At 47.3% G+C, this 24,587-nt stretch overlaps 2 protein-coding genes across 3 annotated transcripts in view; both read right to left on the bottom strand.

Moving 5' to 3' along the window:
- PSMD1 (proteasome 26S subunit, non-ATPase 1) overlaps positions 1-7,635 on the bottom strand; it is a 91,576-nt gene extending 83,941 nt beyond the window's left edge. Inside the window, exons 1-4 of the mRNA XM_032355142.1 lie at positions 7,477-7,635; positions 2,493-2,536; positions 1,796-1,869; positions 1,241-1,410 (exon numbers count right to left, since the gene is read on the bottom strand). Of these exons, the coding sequence (XP_032211033.1) occupies positions 1,241-1,410; positions 1,796-1,869; positions 2,493-2,536; positions 7,477-7,492 (304 nt within the window). The 5' untranslated portion in view covers positions 7,493-7,635. The remainder of the gene's footprint in view (positions 1-1,240; positions 1,411-1,795; positions 1,870-2,492; positions 2,537-7,476) is intronic.
- A 7,014-nt stretch (positions 7,636-14,649) lies between these two features.
- Positions 14,650-24,368, bottom strand: C8H2orf72 (chromosome 8 C2orf72 homolog). Of its 2 annotated transcripts, none has more exons than XM_032355141.1 (3): positions 23,675-24,368; positions 20,534-20,641; positions 14,650-17,306 (listed from the first exon to the last, which is right to left on the bottom strand). In XM_032355141.1, exons 1-3 carry the CDS (start codon positions 24,279-24,281, stop codon positions 17,167-17,169), a joined length of 855 nt encoding a protein of 284 aa, XP_032211032.1. In that variant the 5' UTR covers positions 24,282-24,368; the 3' UTR covers positions 14,650-17,166. The 2 variants fall into 2 exon arrangements, with proteins under 2 accessions (XP_032211032.1, XP_032211031.1); XM_032355140.1 differs by having other exon boundaries at positions 20,534-20,644; positions 23,675-24,367.
- Positions 24,369-24,587: the final 219 nt, after the last annotated feature.

Here is a 24,587-nt window from a genome sequence, read left to right as displayed (position 1 = left end):
CTAACTCGATATAGAGAAAGTGTTCCATGTTTCAAATGTTATGGTCTATTCTTTAAAACCACTTGTTCTTTCCATAAGATTTACAGATGAAAACTCCAATTCAATGAGCCCCCAACAGCAGTAAGTTACATGCAACATTTTCACACCACCATGGCAAAAACTTTAAAATCATAAATGAAGAATTCTAGTTAGAACATCAAAAACATCTCAAAGTATCCCTTCAGACCAGTTTGTGCAGCACTTTCCAATTTCTGAAAGAGGATATCAAAGTTTTCTTTCTAAGGGTTCAGGTGAATAATGCAGACCTCTTCTAAATCAGCAATTAAAAAAAGATCTCCATTGCACACCACTGAGAGACATACCCTTGGGCTCTCCATAACTATGACCAAAAGCCTGAAACTCCTACAGACTTGTCTGATGGGTATATAGTCTGTTCTTTCACCTACTAGATCAGGAGTTTTCAAACATTTTTTAAAGCTACAAATCTTTGAATAAAACATTACTTAGTTATAGTTTAATTTACAAGATAGAGAGCCCAAAGTCTTGCCAGTATGCTATTCTCCACTTCAAAAATGAAGAAACAAAGGAAAAAATGATGGTTGCTAGTAGAAACAATATGGATTTTGAAATAAGCCGGAGTTTTAAATTCTGACTCTCCTATTTAATGGTCACGTGTCTCTATCATCTCAAAACCCGAGTTTTTTCATTTGTAAAACAGGGAAAGCACCTTCCTTATGGGACAGCTGTAAGATAAACCATGCCATGAAGAATGAGTGGCACAGTGCCTGGCAAATGGAGGTAGTCAATAATGATTTCCAGTATTAGAAACAGCTCTACAAATTGCTGCCCTTTAGTTTGTTACTCATAATAATCTAATTTTTTTATAGAACAGAATGCTCATTGGAGTAATAATAACTACCTTTATGCTGATTAGGCTAAGATAACTACCTTTATGTGATTAGGCTACTTCTGATTAATTTCTTAGATTCATTCTTAAAATGTTTTTTGAGGTATCTTGACTATAACTTACTAATGTTACTGTTCATTATGCCAAAAAAAAAAAAAATCACAAAATTGGAAGGCAGATCTAAAAACTCAACTTGCATAAGATTATAGGTCTGTGAACTTCCAATTAAAATTAAATTTGGCAACAGCAAGAAGTAATTCAGGAAAAAAATGTTATATGCACTACAGCAAGAAAAAAGCCAAAATAAAGCTTTACCAGATAGAAAATAATTACCTATAATAGTTTCCACGTATTCAGAGTTGTCATTGACATTGAAGAGGTCACCAGCTCCAAGTGCATAATTCAGAGATTCCTCAAAAGCCCCAAGGTGATAAAATACTTTAGATGCCACTAAGGCCGCAAACTGCCGACTCCGGAAACCTTCATCTTCATACAAAACTTCTCTGAAAGAAATTAGGAAGTATAAGCCTAGCTCAAACTGGTTTTCCTTTAAAAATCCTAAATTTAGGGCGCCTGAGTGGCTCAGTGGGTTAAGCCGCTGCCTTCGGCTCAGGTCATGATCTCAGGGTCCTGGGATGGAGGCCCGCGTCGGGCTCTCTGCTCAGCAGGGAGCCTGCTTCCCTCTCTCTCTCTCTGCCTGCCTCTCCATCTACTTGTGATTTCTCTCTGTCAAATAAATAAATAAAACCTTAAAAAAAAAAATCCTAAATTTAAATATATTTAGTAGCAGCACATTTCTAAGTGAATTAATAAGCCACATGACCCACATCCACAGATAATTAGTTGATCTACTTTAATCCAATTTACAGAAATAAAATAATTTCTTACATTTTATCTACAGACTCAGAAATTTCTGCCCAGAAGTCATTGACTACTGCATTCAACTTGTGTAGTGCAAATTCCTGTAGAAGATAAAAATAAAATACAATTTTTTACAAAAAAAAAAGGTTCTGACAAATCAATGGCCAAATTCTCAATCATATTTACTAAAATTTTTAATCTATGACAAATACAAAAATGTACTGACTTGTGTTTTCTCTTGGGTTTATAGATTTCCTTTCTGTTTTTAATCATAAAACATTAGACTAGCCATAGTTCATTCCTTACCATAATAAGCATCTTTCTTCTCTGTATATATAAAATTAATTACTGGATATAAGTAAATTCAGGTGTGTAGAGCCACTTTAAATATGTGCCATTTTAGTCAAATACAAATAATTTTAAAATATGTGACACAGAATAAACAATTTTTTTGTGCTTTCCTTTGATAAAGAAACAAGGGTGGGTGGGGAGTGTACTGGTGCCATAATGAGAATTATTTACCTTAGCTTTGTTAAACTCTAGGGAAAACCAATATGCTATTTTGGCAATAGCATATTGCCAAAATACTGTTCTGGGGTGGGGGACTAAATTTGAATGGCTACAGACTGGGTAAGACGGCTATATGGAAAACACACAAATATGGCTCAATTCAAAGTTTCACAGCACTCAAATTAACCCCAGTTAATTTTTCTTCAACTCATACCTTAAGCTGTGGTTCTTCCTCATCCAGAAGAGAAATAATTCCAGCTGTAAGATAAAAGATATATCATAATTATAAAACATACGCTAAGATAAAAGATACTGCTTAGTCAAAAATATACCATAATTGGAAAAAGTAAGTATTTTTTGAGAAGTGACTTCACTAGAAGAATGATTATTCTTTAAAATTGTAAATGTTTATGGGGTGCCTGGGCGGCTGAGTCACTAAGCATCTGCCTTCGGCTCAGGTCATGATCCCAGGGTCCTTGAACTGAGCCCCACAGCGGGCTCCCTGCTTGGTGAGAAGCCTGCTTCTCCCTTTCTCACTCCTCCTGCTTATATTTTCTCTCTCACTGTGTCTCTCTCTGTAAAATAAAAAAAAATCTTAAATAAATAAATAAAATTATAAATGTTCCTATTTCAAAGTTTAAGAACTGTGTTATCAAACCCTCATGACACCACCAAAATCACATTTACCAAATTCAGTGGTTTTCAAAGTGCAGCCCTTGAACCCACAGAATTAGCATTTCCTGGGAACTTGTTAAAAATGCAAATTCTTGGTCCCATCCTAGATCTACTGAATTATAAATTGTGGGGATGGGCCACAAATTTTCCTTGTGATACTGATATTACAGTTGGAGAACCTTTGGCTTAGCGTACTAATCAAAACTTTCCTAGACAGTTTTAGAAAAAACTTATTCACACAAAATGAATCAAGAGTTATAAAATTATTTACAAAAAAAGGTATAGTCATCAACTCCACAGAGTAAAATGTATCAATTATTTCAATATGCCTATATTAAGGCCACCACTTTTATATCACAAGTAACCTAGAAGGTATGTTAAATGATGAGCTATCTTGTTCTGACTTCCAATTATCCAAGCACAGTGTTCCCCACATGACCTTGAGGTGTTAGCAGATGCTGGAAAGTGAAGGATACTGAAAAGAATACACCTGGTCATATACCGAAGGGATTTTTGGGAAAAATATAAGGGAAATTACGTCCTTAAACCACAAAAAAACAAACGCCACAAAAAAACAAAGAAAACTAAACTGTCTCTGAGATACATGTTTCCATATAGATCTTAAAGTCATTCTGCAACACTGAATTCAAACTGTGAGTTGAGGGGCACCTGAGTGGCTCAGTTGGTTAAGCATCTGCCTTTAGCTCGGGTCCTGGGATCAAGTCCCGCTCTAGGCTCCTTGCTTGGTGGGAGCCTGCTTCTCCCTCTCCCTCTGCCCTCCACTCCCGCTTCTTAAGCTTGCGCTCTCTCGCTCTCTCTCTCTCTGCGTCAAATAACTAAATAAAATCTTTTCGAAAAAAAGATAAAAGAAACTGTGAGTTGATTAAAAAGCATCACGACAAATTTACTTAGGAGATGTAACCATTTTTTAAAAAGATCTTATTTATTTATTTGACAGAGAGAGACAAAGTGAGAGAGGGAACATAAGCCGGGAGAATGGAAGAGGGAGAAGCAGGCTTTCAGGTGAGCAGAGAGCCCCATATGGGGCTCGATCTCAGGACCCTGGGACCATGACCTGAGCCAAAGGCAGATACTACGGTTCTTTTGCTGAGCCACCCAGGTGCCCCAAGAGGTAGCCATTTTTAAATGGTAAGTGTAGGTTTGCCAAGGAGCTCCAGCAGTCTTGAGAGAGCCATACAGCAAAGGATACAACATTTAGCCAACAAAAGTACACCATGGTGTTGGCTAGGGCATACTACTATTCTAAAAGTATAAGAGTAGACAGAAAGAACTTCTTGGTACTCTAGTCTGGTACTCTAGTCCAGAAAAGAGAGGCTGAACTGACAGAATGCAGAGAAGACAGATTAAAAAATGTAACGGGGGGGGGGGGGGGTGCCTGGGTGGCTCAGTGGGTTGGGCTGCTGCCTTCAGCTCAGGTCATGACCTCAAGGTCCTGGGATGGAGCCCAGCATCAGGCTCTCTGCTCAGCAGGGAGCCTGCTTCCTCCTCTCTCTCTGCCTGCCTCTCTACCTGCTTGTGATCTCTCTCTGTCAAATAAATAAATAAAATCTTAAAAAAAAAATGTAATGGGGGGTTGAGCGTTTGGTGAACTAGTGAAATGGAACAGATGACAGAGAATAATTCTTTAAATGTGGAACAGATTATAAACAGCAGAACACTTCATCAACATACTAAAAATGCTACCCACTGCCTATCATCAATCAATCATGTATCTGAACTGCTTTTACCAAAAGAGGTGATGAATTTCTTACACTCTCCTGTTTGGTATCACTTATGGCTAATTTGTTACATGGTTGTCCTGGCTTAGAAATACTGTCTTTGTTCATGGAACACAACTAAATCAAATAAATACTCTACACTCCATATTATTTCCCATCTTAAAAACAAAACAGAACTTTCCTTTGGATGGCGGGAGAGGAAGGTATACAAGGAATGTGAAAAGTCTGGGATGCTACAAAAATCTCTTCTGCCATAATAAAAAGAAAGCAGACATTATGTAAACTTGTTCAATCATTTATAGTAACATTTGGATGTTATTTATAAATACAGAGGCACGTTCCAGTTATAAGTTGAAAATCGCTGTCTCCAAGGATAAGGAAGAGGAAATGAGTGGGGGATTACTATCTTAAAGCTTTTTAGCATAATTTCCCTTTATGTGCCTATATTATGTTACAAACCCACAAAACACCACTCATCTCACATCTCTCTCCTGCAACCACCGATCTCTCTCTCTCCACTCCCTTCTGCTGACAAATCTTTTGAAAACCAGTATGTGTTCACCTCTTATTCACCACTATGTTCTTAGTACCTAGCAAACGACTAGAGAATAAACGAAAGAATTAGCTGATGAATCCATACCAAAACTGTGAGGCTAGCTTGTTTAGCACCTGGGACAGATCCTAAGCCACTGTGAGCCACAGAACAGGAAACAAGGTGACAAAATGTTTTGGGCAAAGGCTGGTAAGTAATCCAGTAAATGTAAAAAATACACACTCACCACAAATATACTATATCACCACAGCATCTCAGAATAGTATCTTAAAGATCATTATTCTTGCCACTCCCAACAGGTTTAAATTCTATCATATTCCCACTAAGTATTTTTTCAGGCTCTCCTTAAAATACTCTAGGGATTAATTTATTGATTTCATTAGTTGATTCCTTCATTCTAAATATACTTCTGAACTTCTGCTATCTGCTTGACAGTGCTCTAAGAATCATGAAAACAAGTCTGCTGCCCAAACTTGTGTCTACAAAGAGACAGTAATCAGGTAAGTAAACAAAATAATCGCAGGGCTGTGGTGAAGGAAAGGGACAGCTAAGGGGAAGAGAGGCAGGCAGCATATTTTAAAAGAATGATCAGGAAAAACTAATATTGGAATCGGGACTAAAGATTGAGAAGCTAAGGGAAAACTTGAGGAAAAAGAGTCTAGAAAGAGGAAACAGAATGTGCAATGGTCCTGAGGTTGGGAGAGAAACTGACATATTCAAGGAACAGAAAGAAGGCCAGTATGAATAGGTTATAGTGAGTGAGGAAGACAGTAGTATAAGACAAAGGGGGAATCCAATGATATAAGTCTTTGGTTAAAAGTCTGCATTTTATTCTAAACACAATGGACATTCCTAGAAATGTTAAGCAAAAAAAAATGACATGTGATTAAAGTTTGAAAAAAATTACTCTGACTACAACAATTAGAATGGACTGTATGAAGATAACAGTGGAAAAAACAAAATCTTAAGGCCGTTACAGAAACCCAGGCAAAAGATAAAGGTGGTCTGGGCTAATACAGAGCTGTGGCAATGGACAGATGTTAAACAGAAGGAGCTCTACATTTACAAATGGTAAGAAACTTCACCCTCATTTTACCTTTAGAGAGCTGTGACTGGAAAAACTCTTTCCTATTTGAACTAAAATTCATCTCATTTGTACCCCCCGGGGGACAAAAGTCTAATTCCAGGTAGAGGTGACACCTCTTGAAATCTTTGAAAATAGCTTTATATCTCTAGGGTCTAATTCCTTTCAGCAACCCTCACAAATACACGGGTTTGAGCGCTGTACAAGTACAAGTTAGTCCAAGCAAGTCTGTTTACAACAAAATACTTGTGGGACAAGCGTAGATAAACAGGACGAGAAAAGGGTGTGTAAGAAGGCAAGCAAAACAAAAAACAAAAAAACAAAACAAAACACCAAGGCTGTGGACACCTATATGCAAATCAATCTTTGGGGGAGATGGGGGCTTAACAATTCTCCATTGGATCCTTGAAGCTTATCTCATCTCCAATGTCATCGTCCGGATCTACATATGCAATGATTAAATGTAAGAAAACCGCTCCGCACATCCATGAATTCATACTTCAATGCAGAACACGTACTGAGCCCCTAGCCTCCAAACTACAGACACATGATCATTATAATGCAGCCTTCAAGTGCTGTCTTCACCGGACACAAAAGTTTTCTGGGCGCCTGAACTGAATACTCGTGGAACAGCCCCACAAACAACCCGCCTCAAATGTAATTTCCGATTTGACTCCAAGGAGAATGGAGCCGGGGCCGGGGCTGGAGCCCTTCTGTAGTAGTTAGGCTGCCCTACCCGCCGACCGCACCGGGGGTCAGCCCATCCTAACCATATGCGAGGGAAGAGCTGGAATCCGACGGCCCCAGGGCCACCTTCGGGAGGGACAGAAGTGAGGACGCCCCCCTGCCCGGCGGTGGGGATCGGAAAGGGCCCAAGAAGCCCCTCGGGTCCGGGCACGGGGGTGTGTGACTGGGGAGGGATGACCAGGCGCTCCAGCCCGCGCGATCCCCCCGAGCCGGAGGTCATCGCCGGGCCCTGAGAGGCCGGGCCCAGACCTCCAGCCCCCAGAACGGGGGGTGGGCCGTGGGCAGCGAGGGGCCGCGCAGGCCGGCGCTCTGCCGGGAGGTGCCCAGTCACCGGCCCTGACTCAGCTAAAAGCCGGCGTGGCGGCTCCTCCCTTTCGGCGCCGGGAGCGGTCGCACTCACCAGCTGAAGTGATCATGGCTGCGTCCCGCACGCGCCTGCCCGCTCGCTCGCCGTCCCGGCCGCGCTGTCTATCTGTCAGCTCCGGGCCCGTCTGCTCCGCCGCGCCTCCTGGCTCCCCCGGTGCGGTGCTCAGTCAGTAGCCTCCTCAGGCCGCCGGCTCGCTCCTCTTCCAGGACCCCGCCCGCCCCGGAGCTGCCCGCCGCCCCGCCTGTCGCTCGGTGCAAATTCTCCGGCCCCGGCCTGCGGTTTTCTGCGCCGTCACTGCTACCCCGGCCCTCGCGAAAGGGTGCACGGAGAGCTCCATGTTTTCTCTGACTTTCCTCGAGGTCCAACGTTCCCGCCGGGGCGCGGACCCTCTTGGGCACCTGCGATCAGGCTTCAGGATAGCCACCCCCAGAAAGAGGACCCCATTATCACCCGCCATTGCTCAGAGAAAGGGTTCTGCGGGCAGGAGCTCATGGTGCTCGCAGCACCACCTGCTGCTTCGGCGGTCTCTCTGCATCGTTCCCCGCCCGTGCGCCCGCCAAAGCTGCGGGGATAGGAGAAAGGCAAAGGAGGATGTCTTAAGAAAATGAGTTTCAGCATTTTTTAAAAAGCAGAATCCGTCTTCAAAAGAAATCCTCACAGAAATGCTTTATTATCATAATGAATCCCTAAGTAATCACTCGTTCATAATAAAATTGAACAATGATAATTTTCGTTTTACATTTGGAATAGTTAATACTGTATGTTGTTTAAAAGAAGCGCGAGGGGTGCCTGGGTGGCTCAGTGGGTTAAAGCCTCTACCTTCGGCTCAGGTCATGATCCCAGTGTCCTGGGATCGAGCCCCGCGTTGGGCTTTGTGCTCTGCAGGGAGCCTGCTTCCTCCTCTCTGCCTCTCTGCCTACTTGTGATCTCTGTCAAATAAATAAAATCTTAAAAGATTTTAAATAAATAAAAGAAGCGCGAAAAGATTTATAATGAAGGACGCCTGGGTAGCTCAGTGCGTTAAGCGCTGCGGCTCAGGTCAGGATCCCAGAGTCCTGAGATCCCTGCGGCGAGTCCCCTCCCCTTTACCCTCTCTTCGGGGATGTGCCCTCTCTTTCTTTCTCTCTCTCTCTCAAATAAATAAATAAATACTTGAAAAAAATGATATATAGTGAAAGTGTTCCATAGAAAAAAGAGCTTCCCATTCTTGCCTTCTAGGCGTCTAGTTCTTCTTTGCCCCCATAGCAACAGGTTCTTGTTTTTTCTTTATCTTTTTTATTTATTTTTTTTTAAGATTTTATTTATTTACTTGACAGAGAGAGATCACATGTAGGCAGAGAGGCAGGCAGAGAGAGAGAGGAGGAAGCAGGCTCCCCGCTGAGCAGAGAGCCCGACGTGGGACTCGATCCCAGAACTCTGGGATCATGACCTGAGCTGAAGGCAGCGGCTTAACCCACTGAGCCACCCAGGCACCCCTCTTTATCTTTTTTAAATAAAGATTTTATTTACTCATTTGAGAGAGAGAGAGAGAGACAGCACTAGCAAGAGTGAGCACAAGTGGGAGGGAAGGGCAGAGGGAGAGGGAGAGGGAGAAGACGGCACCCCATTGAGCAGGGAGGCCTAGGTAGGGCTCCATCCCAGGACCCCAGGATTGTGACCTGAGCCTAAGGCAGATGCAGAACCAACTGAGTCACCCAGGCGCCCCTCCTGGGTTTTGATATGTCTGATTTGAAATGGTAATTGTGGTTATTGTGGTAATGGTAATTCTGATGGCTACCAGCTTCAAGAGCCAATCTACTTCAATAGTCAGTACTGAGAAAGGCTTGACAAAGATTAGAGACAGATGGTGGTGATTTTTTTAAATTAGTTTATTTATTTGACAGAGATCACAAGTAGGCAGAGAGGCAGGCAGAGAGAGAGGAAGGGAAGCAGGCTCCCTGCTGAACAGAGACCCCAATGCGGGGCTCGATCCCAGCACCCAGGGATCATGACCCGAGCCAAAGGCAGAGGCTTTAACCCACTGAGCCACCCAGGAGCCCCGATGGTGGCGTTTTTAAGCCACTAGTCTTGCACCATCAAGCTACTCATTGATTAGATAGCAATTACTAAAGATTATTTCTGAAAAAATAAATAAAGATTATTTCCGGGGCCTTGTCAAAACAATGCAATCTACTGGCACAAGCAATATTTTGTGCTTGACTTAAAATTTGGTTGATAACACATTGGAGTGAATGTGTGAATTTTTAAAAAATTAGTATTCTAGAGCTAAGGTGGTTAAAATACATCAAATATAATTATTAAACACTTCTGAAGAACCTGTAGATCAGATTGGAAGGCACTACCTGAGAGGTGTGCACAAAAAAATAAACAGTTATCTGGGAGTATCGTTTCACAAAGGCACTTTGGCCCATCCTCACATGAAGACACCTGCATGCACGAAAATTCTAGAGAAATCACACGTAACAGGCGATGGAAATGAGTGGAGCAGGCAGAGTGTAAGGAAATGGTAGCTCAGCAGGAGGGGGAGTGACAACTAAGAAGCAACAAAACGAAGAATGTGTGGTCCACTAAAAGAGAGTAGTGGCTACTTCTTCTGCTGTTGCTGTGCGGAACTACTAGGGCACCCTGGGTGGCTCAGACAGATAAGCATCTGACTCTTGATTTCCACTCAGGACAGGATCTCAGGGTCATGGGATGGAGCCCCACAGTCAGGCTGCACTGGGCATGGAGCCTGCTTAAGATTTTCTCTCTTCTAAAAAAAATAAAAAAGATTCTCTTCTTGCCCTCCCCCCCTTCATGTACTCTCAATCTCTCTCTTAAAAAAATAAATAAATAAATTAAGTAAGTAAGTGTTGGCAATTAATTAAAATAGTTTTAAAACAAGAGAAGACCAGGTGCCACGTCTGCTCTTCAAAGAGAGGATATTATGAGACGATTGTCATGTGTCTGGCTTGGATACTTGGCTTTTAACTTCCCCGAAGCCCCAGGGGAACCTGGTGAGGGGCCTCTCTCTTCCTGTGGATTCTGCTCTTCCACCTGGACAGCTGTTCCAAGCCTGAGGTTTCTTCATCTCCATTTAATTGTATACTCTTTAGTCACAGCGATCTTTTCAAAACTCAACTCTGACCACTGCCTCTGCTCCTTGAAACCTTCAGCCCTCATCCTGGGCTCTATTCTTATGCTTCTTCTTTCTGAGTTTCTGTCCAAAGCCTTTGTCTCACTCCCCACTCTCCCTGTGAGAGATCCATGCCCCCATTGCTGTGGACAGAATGGTGGCCTCCTCAAATGTATCCCATAGCCCCATCTTTTCTCTGGAGCCCCAGACTCACACATTTACCGTACATCTCTGCTTGATACTCCTTAACTCAATAACCTCAAAGCTCCATGCACATCTCCTGCCTTGATCTGGGGGAGGAGAAGGGCACTAATAGCAACTGAAGCTGGGCCATGACTGTTCCCTCCCGCTCATGGGTCGGTACCAGCTCTGGTCTACTTAATCTCTCCCACAGCAGCCCAGCTCCCATTTCCTAGCAGTCTTGGCTCCCCCTCTTCTTTCCTGGCTGCAACCACTTCCAACAGCTTTGCCTTCCTGCTCACCATCTCAGGATGCTCCTGTCTGTCCTCCCCAGCCAGCCAAAAGCACGATCAAAAACAAGGAAGACAAGGACTCTCTCCTCCAAGATTTTCACCCAACCCTGCTTACCCTCAGTCTTTATGTCCCAGCCCTCCACCTTGGCATGCCACGGTCCAGCGATCCGGAACTGCTGGGGCTCCCAGAGTCTGACCTTGTCTCTGACCCTGGTATTGGCTCTTCCCTCTGACTTCCTTTCCTCTTCCCCCACTTACCAAGCAGCTCCTCCTCCAGGTGCGCCTTTCTTGATTACCCAACTATGTGTCCCCTTGCATCCTTTACCCCACACAGCTATCGTCCTGTCTCCTTGCCCAGGTCCCAGCTGGACTAGGAACTTCTCAAGGGGACGAGCCACATCTTATCCATCTCAGTATCACCTATAGTAACTAGCACAGTGTTAGGCAAACAGTAGGTACTCAATAAGAGTTGGATGAATGAATGAAGGCAGAGTCAGTTAGTTATTGGCACAATGCTGGAACTCACACCTGTGTCTCTGAAACCCTCGCCCTCTCCAAATTTTATAATGAGATATATTTATCTTCAGAGAAGTTTGAGGACAGATCAAAATCACCGAAGGAATTCCTCCCCAGTGCTCTGTTCATAAACAATATCTGCCTCCAAATTTAGGACTGAAGCAAAAATTCGCAAAGACCAAACAAGGTCCTCTGTAGGCTCACACAGACCAGGACAGACTGGGGCAACTGTCAGGGTGAAAGGAAGAAACCAGAGCCGGCACTTATTTTGCTGGAGCACCCACCTTAAACTGGGCTCAGGAGCTGCCGGGAGCACCTCCCTGGCTCCCGCGACGCCCTCTAGTGGCCACGGTGCTCCCCAGAAGGCGAAGAACTCCGCGAGGGGCGAGCGCCCTGGGACCACCCACCTCCCGCCCTCCACGGCTCGCCTACGCCCATGCCCAGCCTTGAGGGTATTAGGAGGGCCTCGCTCCTTCCAAGAATCGGGCTTGACTGCTTTTTGAGCTGCAGCGTTGTGAGTTGGTAAGAGCAGGCCTCGTCGGAGCCGGGAAACACGGGATCAATCCCTGCTTTGCCACTTAGCGGCGCTGTGGCCACGTGGTCACCCAACCCCCAGGCGCGGAGGGGACAGGCCCACCTGCCTGGCAGGGCCCTAAGTGAGGGAAGGTGCCCTAGTCAGGGTTTGGTGTAGAGCGGCGCTGAATAAACCTCAGATCTTAGGTCACAGGGCCAGGCGCCGAGGCTGGTGGATGCTTTAGGTACACCACGCATGCCACATGCTAGAAGAGTGAAATCATTTGTTCATGGAGCAGAAATGCAAACGCAGCAGTGTGAGACGGAATTCCGGTGTGGGGGGGGGGCGGTGTTTGATGGGAGGGAAACACCTGGATGGGGCCCTGGGTGGACTGAGGCACAAAAAGACCCGCAAAGCCATCTGAGACACTGAACTCTCTTCCCTGGGGGGCGGACTGCGGGAGGACAGCTCCTATCCTGGGCGACAGGAAAACTGACAAGCTGATGCAGGAAGCCACTGCCCTTCCCTTCCTGGGGATCTGGGGGTGAGGCGGGAAGAGCCACACCGAACCCCCAAGACCAGTATCCTGCACGTTTCTATTGTTCTAGACTCTTGCTTTCACACTGGCTAGACCCTAGCAACAGGTGCAACCAAGAACTGGAAACGCAACTATTGCAAATCCTGGAACTGATTTTTAGATTCCATTTTATTTCATTTCATTAAAATTTAAAGACTGATGTCCAATTTAGTTATTGGTGAACTTTTAAGTATATCTGGAGCAATTTGAGAGTGAATCTCTTTCTTTCAACTACGAATTTCATGATCAAGTTATTTTGGTTTAAAAATTTAGTGTTTAAATCAAGCTGTTGTGTAATAGCCTCACAGGATTTCGAAGATGCAAACTGTGTCATTACAAATGTTTTATATTTAAGTGGAAATAATGCTATTTTGGACATTCTGGACTAAATAAAATATATTATTAAATAAAATATATTATTAAAATTAGTTCCATCTGTTTTATTTTTTTCCTTGTGTGGCTACTAGAAAAATCTAAACCTACATATGGTCCTGGTGTTAGATTTCTCTTAGGCAGGGCTGGTCTAGACCTACCCAGAGGTCTTGTGCCCTCTAACCTCCCTTTTAGGCCTGGCCCTGCTCCTTGGTGCCGGCACAGCCTGGACCAAACCAGATTGAGGGAGAGAGGCTAAAGATGAGACGCCCTCCTGCCAGGGAGCAAGGGGCTTAAAGTGGCTGCCCTAGCAGCCAGGGGTTCTGGAGTGGGCAAGATCCCTGGGATGGCAGGTGGGTGGTTAGGGTAGCCCAGAGTTGGGGTAACAATCTGAGAAACCATCATTAACCAGTGAGGGAAAGAAGAAACGAAGGGCAGCAAGACCCAGTGTGTGTAATCAGGACTCAGAATGAGGGCTTGGTCACAAGGACTTAGAGCCTAATGACTCCACAAGTGCAGAACAGGACAAAACCCAGCCTGACTTAAGACTTACCATGTGAACTCCTACCTAAGGGTCTTTGAATTTCACCAGTCAGGTGTGGGTCTGCCCTTGCAGCAGGGGCCCTGGCTGGGGAGGTCAGGGAGCTCAGGGAGGAAGCCAGACAGGGTTTTGCCAAAGCCCTGGACCCGCAGAGGCCCCAGGGCCCGGGCCAACTCTGGACCTGAGCCATTACACACCTTGCTCACTTTGGGATCTCTGTGAACCAGGGCATATCCCTGTAGGTAGCCTCTGTTTCTGCTCCCAGTTCAGCAGCCCCAAGTATAACATAACCCAAGGGCTCTGGCTCAGGGGGGCAAAGGCATCTGAAGAATTCGTGTACAATGCTGGTCAGCCACCCTGCCTTGCACCTCACTTCCTTTGAACTCAAAGATTACACAAGCAACAGTCTGTCTCAATCCTTGATACACTAACACACAAGACCGGGTCAGAAGGGGGTTGTGCAGCCCTCGGGTATCAAACAAAAGACTCTCTCCCCACTGTGCTGTTTATGTTTGCCGGTCCAAACAGGGCAAAGTGCAAGCCTCGCGAGCTCAGGGAGCCAGCCCCACAGTGAGGAGCCGTTACACTTTGAAGCAGGTTAACATGGCTGTCGTCGCCTTTTCCCATGAGCTTAGGTCCTGGGTTCTCTGGCTGGTGTAAGAGGGGGGCTTGTTGAGAACACACTGGTGTTTGGGGGCCTTAAACCCCGGCCCCTTTGCAGGTTTGCCCTGTTCTTTGACTCCTCTTGCATGATAAGTCTTGGAGACAAATACTTCGAGAGGAGAGAAACCATGACACAAATATTATACAGGGCTCTCTGGGGCTGAGGCAAGGCCATCTTGCCTTGTTAAACATGCTCATAGGTGCAAACGAACGCACACATTTGGGTGAGCCCCAAGCAAAATGCTATCTTTGAAAACCATCTCTTTTCAAACATTTACTTTCTGGCTACATGTTTTTCCAATTCCAGCCGACAGGGTTGTAGAGATGTTTCCCCAGGGCAGGACTGGAAGTCTTTCAGGCCAAACTATTCCAGAGGTTCCCACCTTTTGCCCAGGCTCCCTGCTCCCACGGGCCCCTGTGAGCAATGCTTTGAGAACAAATGTGAAGATCCATTCTGATTTTGATTAGACAGCCGTGAGGTACTGTTTGGTTTTATTAGGTAGAAAGAATTAATAATCAATTCAAGTCAGAAGCAGCACAACTACTCCCATATTAGAAGGATTAATACCCACTAGCCCAAAGTGTGACTTGGCTGGAGATCCCCACCAATGGCTCCCAGTACCACTGACCCCATTCGGGGCCTCTATTCCCAGACAAGCCCACCGCAATCTTCGGGCCTTGTAAAAGTCCTCAGGGAAGAGACCTACCACCAAGGTCATCCCTTCCAGCACCTAACTCTTGTGTCTGCTAGAAAAATACAAACTAGATTATTCCTAAAAAGATCATGTGTAGCCACATGTTGAGAAACCCAACGTGGGCCCTGAAGACTCTCAGTCCAGTCGCGTGTTTCCCGGTTGGGAAGCAGAACACGAACCTCAGGAAAGACCTTCTGTCTTTAGCTGGTCACCAGAGATACTGAAAGTAATGAAAAAGTTATACGTAGACCACTCTTTACCCCACAGGTATGCGAACTTGAATGTTCATCAGGACCAGGCAGGTGGCACGTACGAGTGAAGTAGAGAGGCAGATTAGATGGGAGGGAGGGGGCTCTACCCAGGGGAGGGGGGTTGCAGCGAACTGGATGTGATGGCATGCCCTGTCCTCTACCCAGCAAGCTACATTTTTTATGTGCAATTTCTCAAGTTTCCAATATTGGCAACAAATACAAAAGGTTTTTAAACACAGCAGAGGCTGTGCCTTGTAACTTCTGCCTTAGGTAATTTCCCACCTTAATAAAGGCTCCCCCGCAACCAAATAAAAAACTCGATCCCATATAGAAAAATAGAGCAGCTTTGGAAATACCAGTCTCCCCATTTCAAAACAAAATCTACAGTAATCCATTGAGTTCATTCTTGTGTAGAAGGTCAGCTGGGTCTACGTATTGGTGAGACAGCTTTGCATTATTAAAATGACACCTGCTGCTAACCAAGCCCAAATAAGAGGTCACCCTGCCTGCCCTCACGCTATCCCCATGAGGCAAAGAAGGGATAGAATTAGGCTGCTTAATATGAAGAATAAATTGAGGCCTAGAGCCAGGAGGGACCCCACCTTGATATCACACAGCCCCTCAGCCACAGGTTTCCAATTCCACATTTTGGTACCAGACATGAAAGCCAAAGTAACTACTGGAAGGTATGCAGAACCTTGTAGAATCCTGGGCAGATAGGCCCGCTGCATGTCTGCAGAGCAAATCATGCACAAATGAATGAATTTAGCTGCTTCCCTTGGACAGTGCTTCCTACCAAGGCAAACCAGGAGCTGCTCTTTCCCATTCCAAAGACTGCATTTCTCCAGGGGCAGGCAAGGAAGGCAGGGGAGGTAATGCAGAGTTCCTTCTACGAGTGAACAGATGGCTTTCCTGGCTTTGAAGGGAACATCATCATCAACCCTGTCTGACTCTTAAACAGAGAAAAAAGGATTCAGGAACTTGGTACCTCTGGGCTGGGTCTGCTTTGACCTTGGACAAGGGCCTGAAATGGAGAGAAAGTCCCATGTCCTTGTAATGCACATTCCTATCTTTCTTGTTTGGTGTCATGGGCAGTTCCCAGCATCCTTATTCTCAAAGGATTTGGCACAGAAAGTCAACATCAAGAGGAGGAAGAAAGAGGGCATGCAAAGCAGGTGGCTGTCTTTGCTCTGACCCAACAGGCCCCCAGGGCAGCAGTGCAATCTTTATGTTGGCTTTGCTCTGGGAGCCACGGTCTCAGGAAGCCCAACCCTCTCTTCTGGGGGCGGGGTACTCTTAGAATTTCCCAGGGAAAGGGATTGGCTCACTCAGTTTCTCAAAGGAGCCATGATGGGCAATTTTGGTGGAACAAATCTTTACTGTTAGAGATTGTACCGTAGGTTGTGAGAAACCCATTAAGTGCCAGGGGTACCGCATAGTCACAGTAACCCCTGCACAACACACACACACACTCACTCTCACACTCAAACACACACCTTTCCAGTGCTGCCTGGAATGGCAGCCTGGTTCTTGGTTGAGAGCCCCTGGGCTCAGAGCCTTGTCATGTGTTTGAGAAACAGAAGCTCCAAAGGTTCAGTGACATGTCCAAGGCCACCCCCGTTCCCGATCTGATGACTTCCGTTCCAGAGTTCTTTCCAGTTGCATGTGAAATGATGGATTTTCATGCAAACACACCATGGGCTGCCACAGCACCACAGAGCCTAAAGGTAGACAGCCACCTGTCCTAGTGGCATAGAAAAACTGAGGTACGGAAAGGCCAGATAACCTTACTGTGATCGGGGAGTGAGCAAATGTGAGGTGGGGGTGGGCAGGTTCCAGGAAACTAAGTTTTCCTAGCTGGTTCAATGCAGCAGCCCCCCACCGACAGGTGGGGCCTTTGTAGTTACCACCATTCCAAGGTCAACATGGAAGCAAGGGGGCTCAGTGAGAAGGAGCCGGTCCCCAGTGTGTAGGTTAAGAGCACGGGTGGCCCGCTGGTCCAGCCCTCATCTTGAGTCTACAGCGGGGTCAGCAGGAGCAGGGACAAGTCCATCACAGGCTCTCGGCCCCTTCCTGTGGTCCTCACAGTCTCCGTTGGGACATATGGTTGTCAGGGCCAGCTCCTCCTCAGTGTCCTGGAGGTGATCTGGAACAGAAGAGAAGGAATCACCCAATCAGAAGGTCAAGTTTAGGAGTGAGTAATCTAGGAGCGAAAGGGAGGAAGTTGGCCCCAGTAATATCTACTTAAAAACCACAGTAAAATATGCATCGAGACCCTTAAAAATGTACATACCCTTTGACCCAGCAATTCCACTTCTAGGATTTTATCCTAAGGAAATAATTAGGAATAATTAGTGGAACTGCCATCTTGGGATGAAATGACACGGAGGGTGGCTCAGCAGAGAGAAGGAAAGGACCTAGGTCCTCAGTGGGGTCACTGGGCTCCGGAATTGACCAGCCCTGAAGATGACTCTACCTCTAGACTATCTTTTAGGCGAGATACTGAATGCCCTTGCTATGCCAACTTGAGCCATGGTTTCTCTCCCTGTAGCCAAAATCATCCTAACCTAATGTAATGTCCAAAGAAGGGGCTGGTTGAGTTCACCATGGCTCACCCATATGATGAGATTCTGGCATTAAAAATGATGCATCATCCCCATTGAGCACAGAGTCTGCTTCTCCCTCTCCCTCTGCCCCTAGCTCCTGCTCATGCAGTCTCTTGCTCAAAAAAATAAAGTCTTTAAAAAAAGATGCATAAAACTCCATAGAACTACACACACACACAACAGTAATACTGAGGGACTCTTAAGAAGATCTGTGGATTGTTTCAATGTCAATATCCCAGTTGTGATATCATCCTATAGTTTTGCAAGATGCTACCAGTGCAGGAAAGTGGGCCAAGTGTACACAGGATCTCTTTGTATGATTTCTTACAACCGCATATGAATCTACAATTACACACCATTCCCCTGAAAGAGACAAGATGTTACTGATAGGTAATTACTGCTGTGGAATATTGCACACTGACAATATGTTGCTGTGAAGGAAGCAGATTCCAGAACGGTATGTATGAATGTCTGTCTAATTCCATATTTATTGTGTAAGTTATAAATGCATACACATAGTCCATGAATGCAATTTTCATTTTAAAACATTCACTTCTACTTGAGATTAATTTGTTATATGCTATAGAGATGCTGGTTGGCTCAGTTCTAAGAGCATGTAACTTCATTTTTTTTTTTAAGATCTTATTTATTTCTTCGTTGATGGGAGGTGGCAGAAGCAAGAGGTGCAGGAGGCAGAGGGAGGCAGGCTCCCTGGTAAACAAGGAGCTTGATACTGGACTTGATCGTGGGACCTGAGCCCCGGACTTGATCGTGGGACCTGAGCCCCGGAAGGCAGACACTTAACTTACTGAGACACCCAGGCATCCCACGCACACAACTGCTCATCTTAGGGTCATGGGTTTGAGCCCTATGGGGGTGGGTGTAGAGATTATTTAAATAAATAAAATTTTAAAGAAAATTGTTACATCCTACAGAGAGGGGAGTTATCCAAGATTTATGTAAAATTGTTTCTGATTCCTTTGGTTTATTATTTTTTCCCTTTGGTTTCCAGAAATATCCACACTGACGAAGGAGAGACTGAAGTTAACATTTTTGCAACAGAATGCTTTGAATACCTGATGCATTTGGCTGATAATTCATGTATTATATAGAAGCGTATTTATTACAATGTAAACGGTACAAGGAGGTGCACAGATAGGTAGACAGACAGATGAACAGAATGGTCTATGTCAAAATACAGCTGATATTTACTTTTGAGTGACGGGATTCAGCAAATGATTTTCATACTTGTTTTCCTTTCTCAAATTTTTTGAGCTTTCCCCCGTGATAGGCTGAATTCTAAGATGACCCTTAAGATTTCCACCACTCAGTGCACCCCTCCTGCGTAACTGCCTCCTTCTAGTGCCAGTCTGTCACTAGGATGGGATCGTCATTCCCTTGATTAGGGTCCCATATAGGACAACAGAACAATTCCTCCTGGGATTGAGTGACATTATCGGAGACCAGAAAGTCTCCTGCTTCTTGAAGGAGCAGCTGCTGTGTTGAGAGACATGTGGCGAGATGGCTGTCCGCGGAGAAGAGCCCCAGCTGACAGCCACTAAGAAGGCAGCGGAGAAGGAAATTCTGCCTACACCCATGGCAGCATGAAGGCCTTGGGCTCCGGAAAGGAATACAGCCCGGGCGACACTCTGATCGGCTTTGTGAGACTCCTGACCCATGGAAATTGTGAGGAATTAACGGGTGTTGGTGTAAGCCGCTGAGTCTGTGCTCACTTCTTACGTGCCAAGGGAAGGCTGACACCTCGCCTGGTGATTTTTTTAAACATAAGGGACACAAGAAAAGTTTGTTTTAAAACACTGCCCGTTGCTTCTGTAACAGAGCTGTGCTGTTCAGTACATGCAGGGGCCGTGGGTCACGTACATTTAGATTGTTACAACGCACTCCCCCAATACTTTATAGCTCTCACAACAGCCTCAATGCCCACTGGGTGCTCCTAGGGACCCCAAAGAACTGTCTTTTCCCCCTTCTCTCTTTAGCGGCTTGAGAAGCCTACACTAGAAAAGGCTTCCGGCTGAGTTCCTTCCTCTCCCTTCCCAAACTGCCAGTGTTGGGTCCAGGCTGCTCCTTGTCCCTCCTGGGACTAGACAGTCCCCTCCTAATTGGCTCTGCCTCTAGTCTTGCCCTACCTCACAGTCTTGTCACCTCTCTAAAACGCCCCTAATCTGGACAGCCCTGCTCAGAAATGGCCAGCAGCTCACTATTCGTGCGACACTTGGGTCCAGAGTCCCAATTTGGTCCCAGCTCTCCTCCTCAGCCTCAGCCCTCCCAGTCTCCTGGTCCTCACCCTCTGGCACTCCCAATGGGGGCCCCTTTTCTGAGCATGACATCATGCCCACAGGCCTTCATTCACACTGCTTCCTCTCCCAGGTTTTCCCCTTGCTGCCTAGGACAATCTCCAATCCCTGGCTCCAAGGTCGTGTGTTCTGGAGCCTCAGGGGAAGGTTATATGCATTGTCTCCAAGCACCCGACCATGCACGGGGCGGACACCTGCCCTGACCACACCGATGCATTCATTAGTGGGAGACCCATGGGGCTAGAGCCCTACTGGGGGGTCAGTGTGCCTGTGGCCCTTGGCAGGAACACCTCACATCCTCACATCACTCACCTCCACGCCCCGCACATGGCAAGTGCTCCGTGGATTTCTGTCAACCCTATCCCTTAGGTCCCTGTGTGCACATGACCCACCCCATAATCCCAAGCACCTGGCCTGCAGGGTCCAGAAGGTCAGGAAGGCAGCACACTCACCCTGAGCTGGGTCACTGGGGGAGGTGGCATCTGGATCCTTCCCCCGGCTCCAGGGACCCCAGGAAAAGCACGCCAGCAGTGCTGGGAGGCCCGGTCTCTCCCAGGGTCCTGCTGCCAGAAAGAACACAAGGTCCCAGACGCATCAGGTGAGCACGTTTGAGAGATTTTTCTGTTCAGCAAACCAAGTGCTTCAATTACCAACTGCCCTAGTTTCAACTGTTTGATTAAAAAAACAAAGATTCTGGGGGGCTCCTGGGCAGCTCAGCAGGTTAAGTAAGCATCTGCTTTGGCTCAGGTCATGGTCTCAGGGTCCTGGAATTGAGCCCCATGTCAGGCTCCCTGCTTGGCAGGGAGTCTGCTTCTCCCTCTGCTCCTCCCCTCGCTTGTGCTCTCTCTTTTTCTCTCTCAAATAAATAAATAAAATCCTTAAAAAATTTTTTTAAAAGATTCTGCTTTGCTAAGTGGGGTGGAGTTTCTGTATTTGCAAAATTGACCCCCCAAAAAAGTGACATGAAACTAATAACAATGACACAGCACCAAAGAAAATACTCAAAGAGCAGAAATTTCCCCTTGAGTTTTGGTTCAAACTATCTCTTAATGGGAATAGACTTAATCATTTTTTATAACTACTGTAAATCAATTACATTTTTAAAAAAAGATTTTATTTATTTATTTGAGAGAGAGAGAGAGAGAGAGAACACGAGAGGGGGAAGGGTCAGAGGGAGAAGCAGACTCCCCGCCAAGCAGGGAGCCTGATGTGGGACCTGATCCTGGGACTCCAGGATCATGACTCTAGCAGAAGGCAGTCACCCAACCAACTGAGCCACCCAGGTGCCCTAAATCAATTACATGTTGAGTCTAGTTTCCTTATTTTTTTAAAGTTTTCAACACAGTAGAAACTTTAATACTTAAAACTATAAGCTACCATTTTTCATCTAATTGATTGGCAATGCTCAAAAGTCTAGTTTCCTTATTATAATAAATACCTCAGCACCTGGGAGCCCCCACTCTCAGGAAAATGGCCAACTGGAACACAGAACATCTTGTTTATAAATCCTCATGCATGACCTATTTACTCTGAATTTGTACCCACTTCTAAGAAGACTGGGTCCTTCACTGGTTTAGGATCAGGGTCCTCAGCTGGATTAAGCATAATTAGGTAAAAGGTCATTGCCAAGATCGGGCAACCTAAAAGTATAAGAATAGCCATCAAGCAGTGAAGAAAGAGACTGGAAAACTTAAAAAAGCCAGATGCAGTTGCTCTCAAAATCTTAGCAACAGGACTGCTTCGTGTTAGCAATCCATGGCTTTGTCCACTGAAAAAGCCCCGAAGAGAGTAGTGGACAGTGAGTTATACCTATACTCATCAATTTTGGTCATCAGTAAAAGGTTTCATGTTGTTCAGGATGTTTCTATAAAAGTAGAAACAAGTTTAAACAGTAAAGAATGATTTCTTTGCAAAGTGTTAAGATTTCTTAAGTGATAATATTTCAAAGGAGGCAAGGATTCTGCATGCCAGGCAAGGTGTTGGGAAATGGGGATATAACGGTGGTTAAACTCACCAAGTGACAAAATCCAGTGCTTAAGAGTTCTGGGATTTCACTTGCAAATTTACAAGTGGGAGTGAGGAGGGTCAGGGAAGGCTTCCTGGAGGAGGAAGTCTGGTCCCAAATGATGAAATGGGACCGGTCAGGTGAAGAGGAGGGCAGGAGAAATGGGTTTTCATTCAAGGCAACTTTAAGATGTACAAAAACTTAGAGGAGGCCAGAACACACTTGGCTCTGGGGAATTAAAAGTTGTTCCTGGAGAATGGGAGAGGGCTAAGAGACTAAGAACTCGGAATTTTCTAGATACCAGGTTATTGGGAGCAAAAAATCTGTTTGTGTAAATTCCTTCTTTTCCCCTGTGGGGCCAGATCTGTGAAAGGACTGGCAGTGACAATCACAATAACAACTCACCTCAGGACTTTTCATGTCTTTCAGAATACTGTTAAAGAGTTTCAAATTTAGCTGACTATCACAGATTTAACAGAAAGGGGTTGTAAGCACTAGGTGTGGGGGTCGGTGGAGTGAGGCTGGGGCAGAACCTAGGGCTGAGATGCATGGCTTTCACTCTGGCAGGCCAAGCTAGATGGTAGGTCTGGGACATATGGGACATCAGAGGTACCAGGTCTCCTTGCTGGAAAAGCACCCCCCCCCCCCCGCAAGCCTGGCATCTTCCAGTTTCTGGTTATCACACCGATGCCCAGAGAAGCAGAACACAGTCTCTGTGTTGGTTACCACTTTAGCAAGAATGGAAGGCTTGAGGTCTTGGGGACGGCAGCAAGTGCAGGGACGGTGGAGGCAGGAAGGGATGTGGGAGCGCAAAGGACAATCCTGCCTCTCTCAGCTTCGCCAGATCCAGCTGAACTTAGTGTCAGTATTTTAATCCTGAGACCCTGAAAAACTCTTGTAAAATCTTCCGATCGGTACCAGGGTGGAAGAGATTTCTCACACTTCTGCTGATGGCAGTAGTTACCCAGGCTGGGTGCCCTCACTGCCCTTCCCACGCTTCAGGAGAACGTGGAGAGAAACGCAGCAGTGGGTGCACACCCAGAGTGGGATTAGAAAATTCTGAGCCCGCAGTCCCTCACACCCTTTCCCCACACTCAGAGCCTTGGCACCTATTCCTGTGAGCCGGTGGGGCATCCACGCTAAGCCTCCACGGCCACATCCCTAGCTGCACGGGGTCCTGGAAGATCCTGCCACCGCCACCTCCCAGGTCCCAGTTCTATTCCCCTTCCCACCTTGGAACTTGGGCCTCCTGATGCTTTCTCACCTCCTCTCCCTCCCCCCAGCTCCCAGCCCAATCCAACCCTCTCTCCACCAACTTCCCTGCATTGAGCTGGTCTGCTCGGCTCTCCCAAGCCCTTGCGTCTCCTAGGCTCTCTGGATCCTTCCGGAACAGACTGGACCCCGGGTCCAGGGCCCGATCCACGGTAGCTGGAAGGCCTAGTGCTGGGCACCTCCCCTCTCTGGGCCTCAGTTTACTGTGGTGCCCATGGAGAGAAGCTGGCCTAAAGAGTTCCAACTTCGGGGCCTCCCCCCACCCCCAGGCCGCCCACTACCCGCGCCTCCCCGCCCCCGGGCCTTGTAGTCTCACCTGGTCGCGAGGACCCGGCTGCTTGTAGCGCCCTGCAGGCGGCCGCCTGGACGGCCACGCTGGAGGCCGGGTGGCCAGGGCAATAGGCGGCCGCCTGCACTGGGCCCCCCGCTTGGCGGCCGAACACTGTGCGCAGCAGCGCTTCCAGGAGCCGCAACCCTGGCGCCACCGTGTCCTCGGGCCCGGCCTCGGCCACCAGCACCCCGACCAGCGCCGCCCCGGCCCGCCGGCGGCCGCGCACGTCCCGCAGCATCTCCCGCAGGCGGCGCCGCGGCTCCCGGGCGGTCAGCGAGGACGCGCGGCACAGCACGAAGACGAGCGGCGAGCGGATGGCGCGCGCCCCCGCCGTCCCGGGCGCCCACTGCGCCCCCGGTGGCCCGGCCCCTGGTGTCCCAGCCCCCGCGCTGCCCGGCTTGCCCGCCGCTTGCTCGGGCGGGAACACTGCCCGGGCGAAGTCCCGCAGCAGCGCGCGGCTCTGCTCGCGCTCCCACAGCTCGCCCACCAGCAGCACCTGCCCGCGGCCGCCCGCCGCCTCCACCAGCGCCTGGAAGGGCGGCTCTGCCGGGCGCGCGGGCCGCGCCACCAGCTCCTCCAGCTCGCGCTCCATGCTCGTCGCCGCGCGTCCTCTACGGCCGCCCGGGCCCTGCAGCGGTGGCTGCGCGCCTCTCCCGCCGCGGGCGCCGGAGCCCGGGAGGACACACCCCCAAGGGCCAAGCCCCGCCCGACTCCCGGCCCGCGGGCCGAGCTTTCCGCGCTCCAGCGAGCCCTTGGGCGGGGGCCTGGGGCTTTCCCTGTAAGCGCGCTGCGGCTTCTCCCGCAGTCTGCGTGGTAGACGCGGGGACATGGAGCCGTCCAGCCGTCCAGCCGTCTATCTATCCACCTGTGCACCGGTTCCTCCAACCATTCGACAGAC

Source organism: Mustela erminea, chromosome 8 (genome assembly GCF_009829155.1).
Source record: "Mustela erminea isolate mMusErm1 chromosome 8, mMusErm1.Pri, whole genome shotgun sequence".
NCBI classification, from domain to species: Eukaryota; Metazoa; Chordata; class Mammalia; order Carnivora; family Mustelidae; genus Mustela; species Mustela erminea.
Note: the sequence above shows the minus strand (reverse complement) of the source record. Positions and strands in the feature narration are given on the sequence as shown.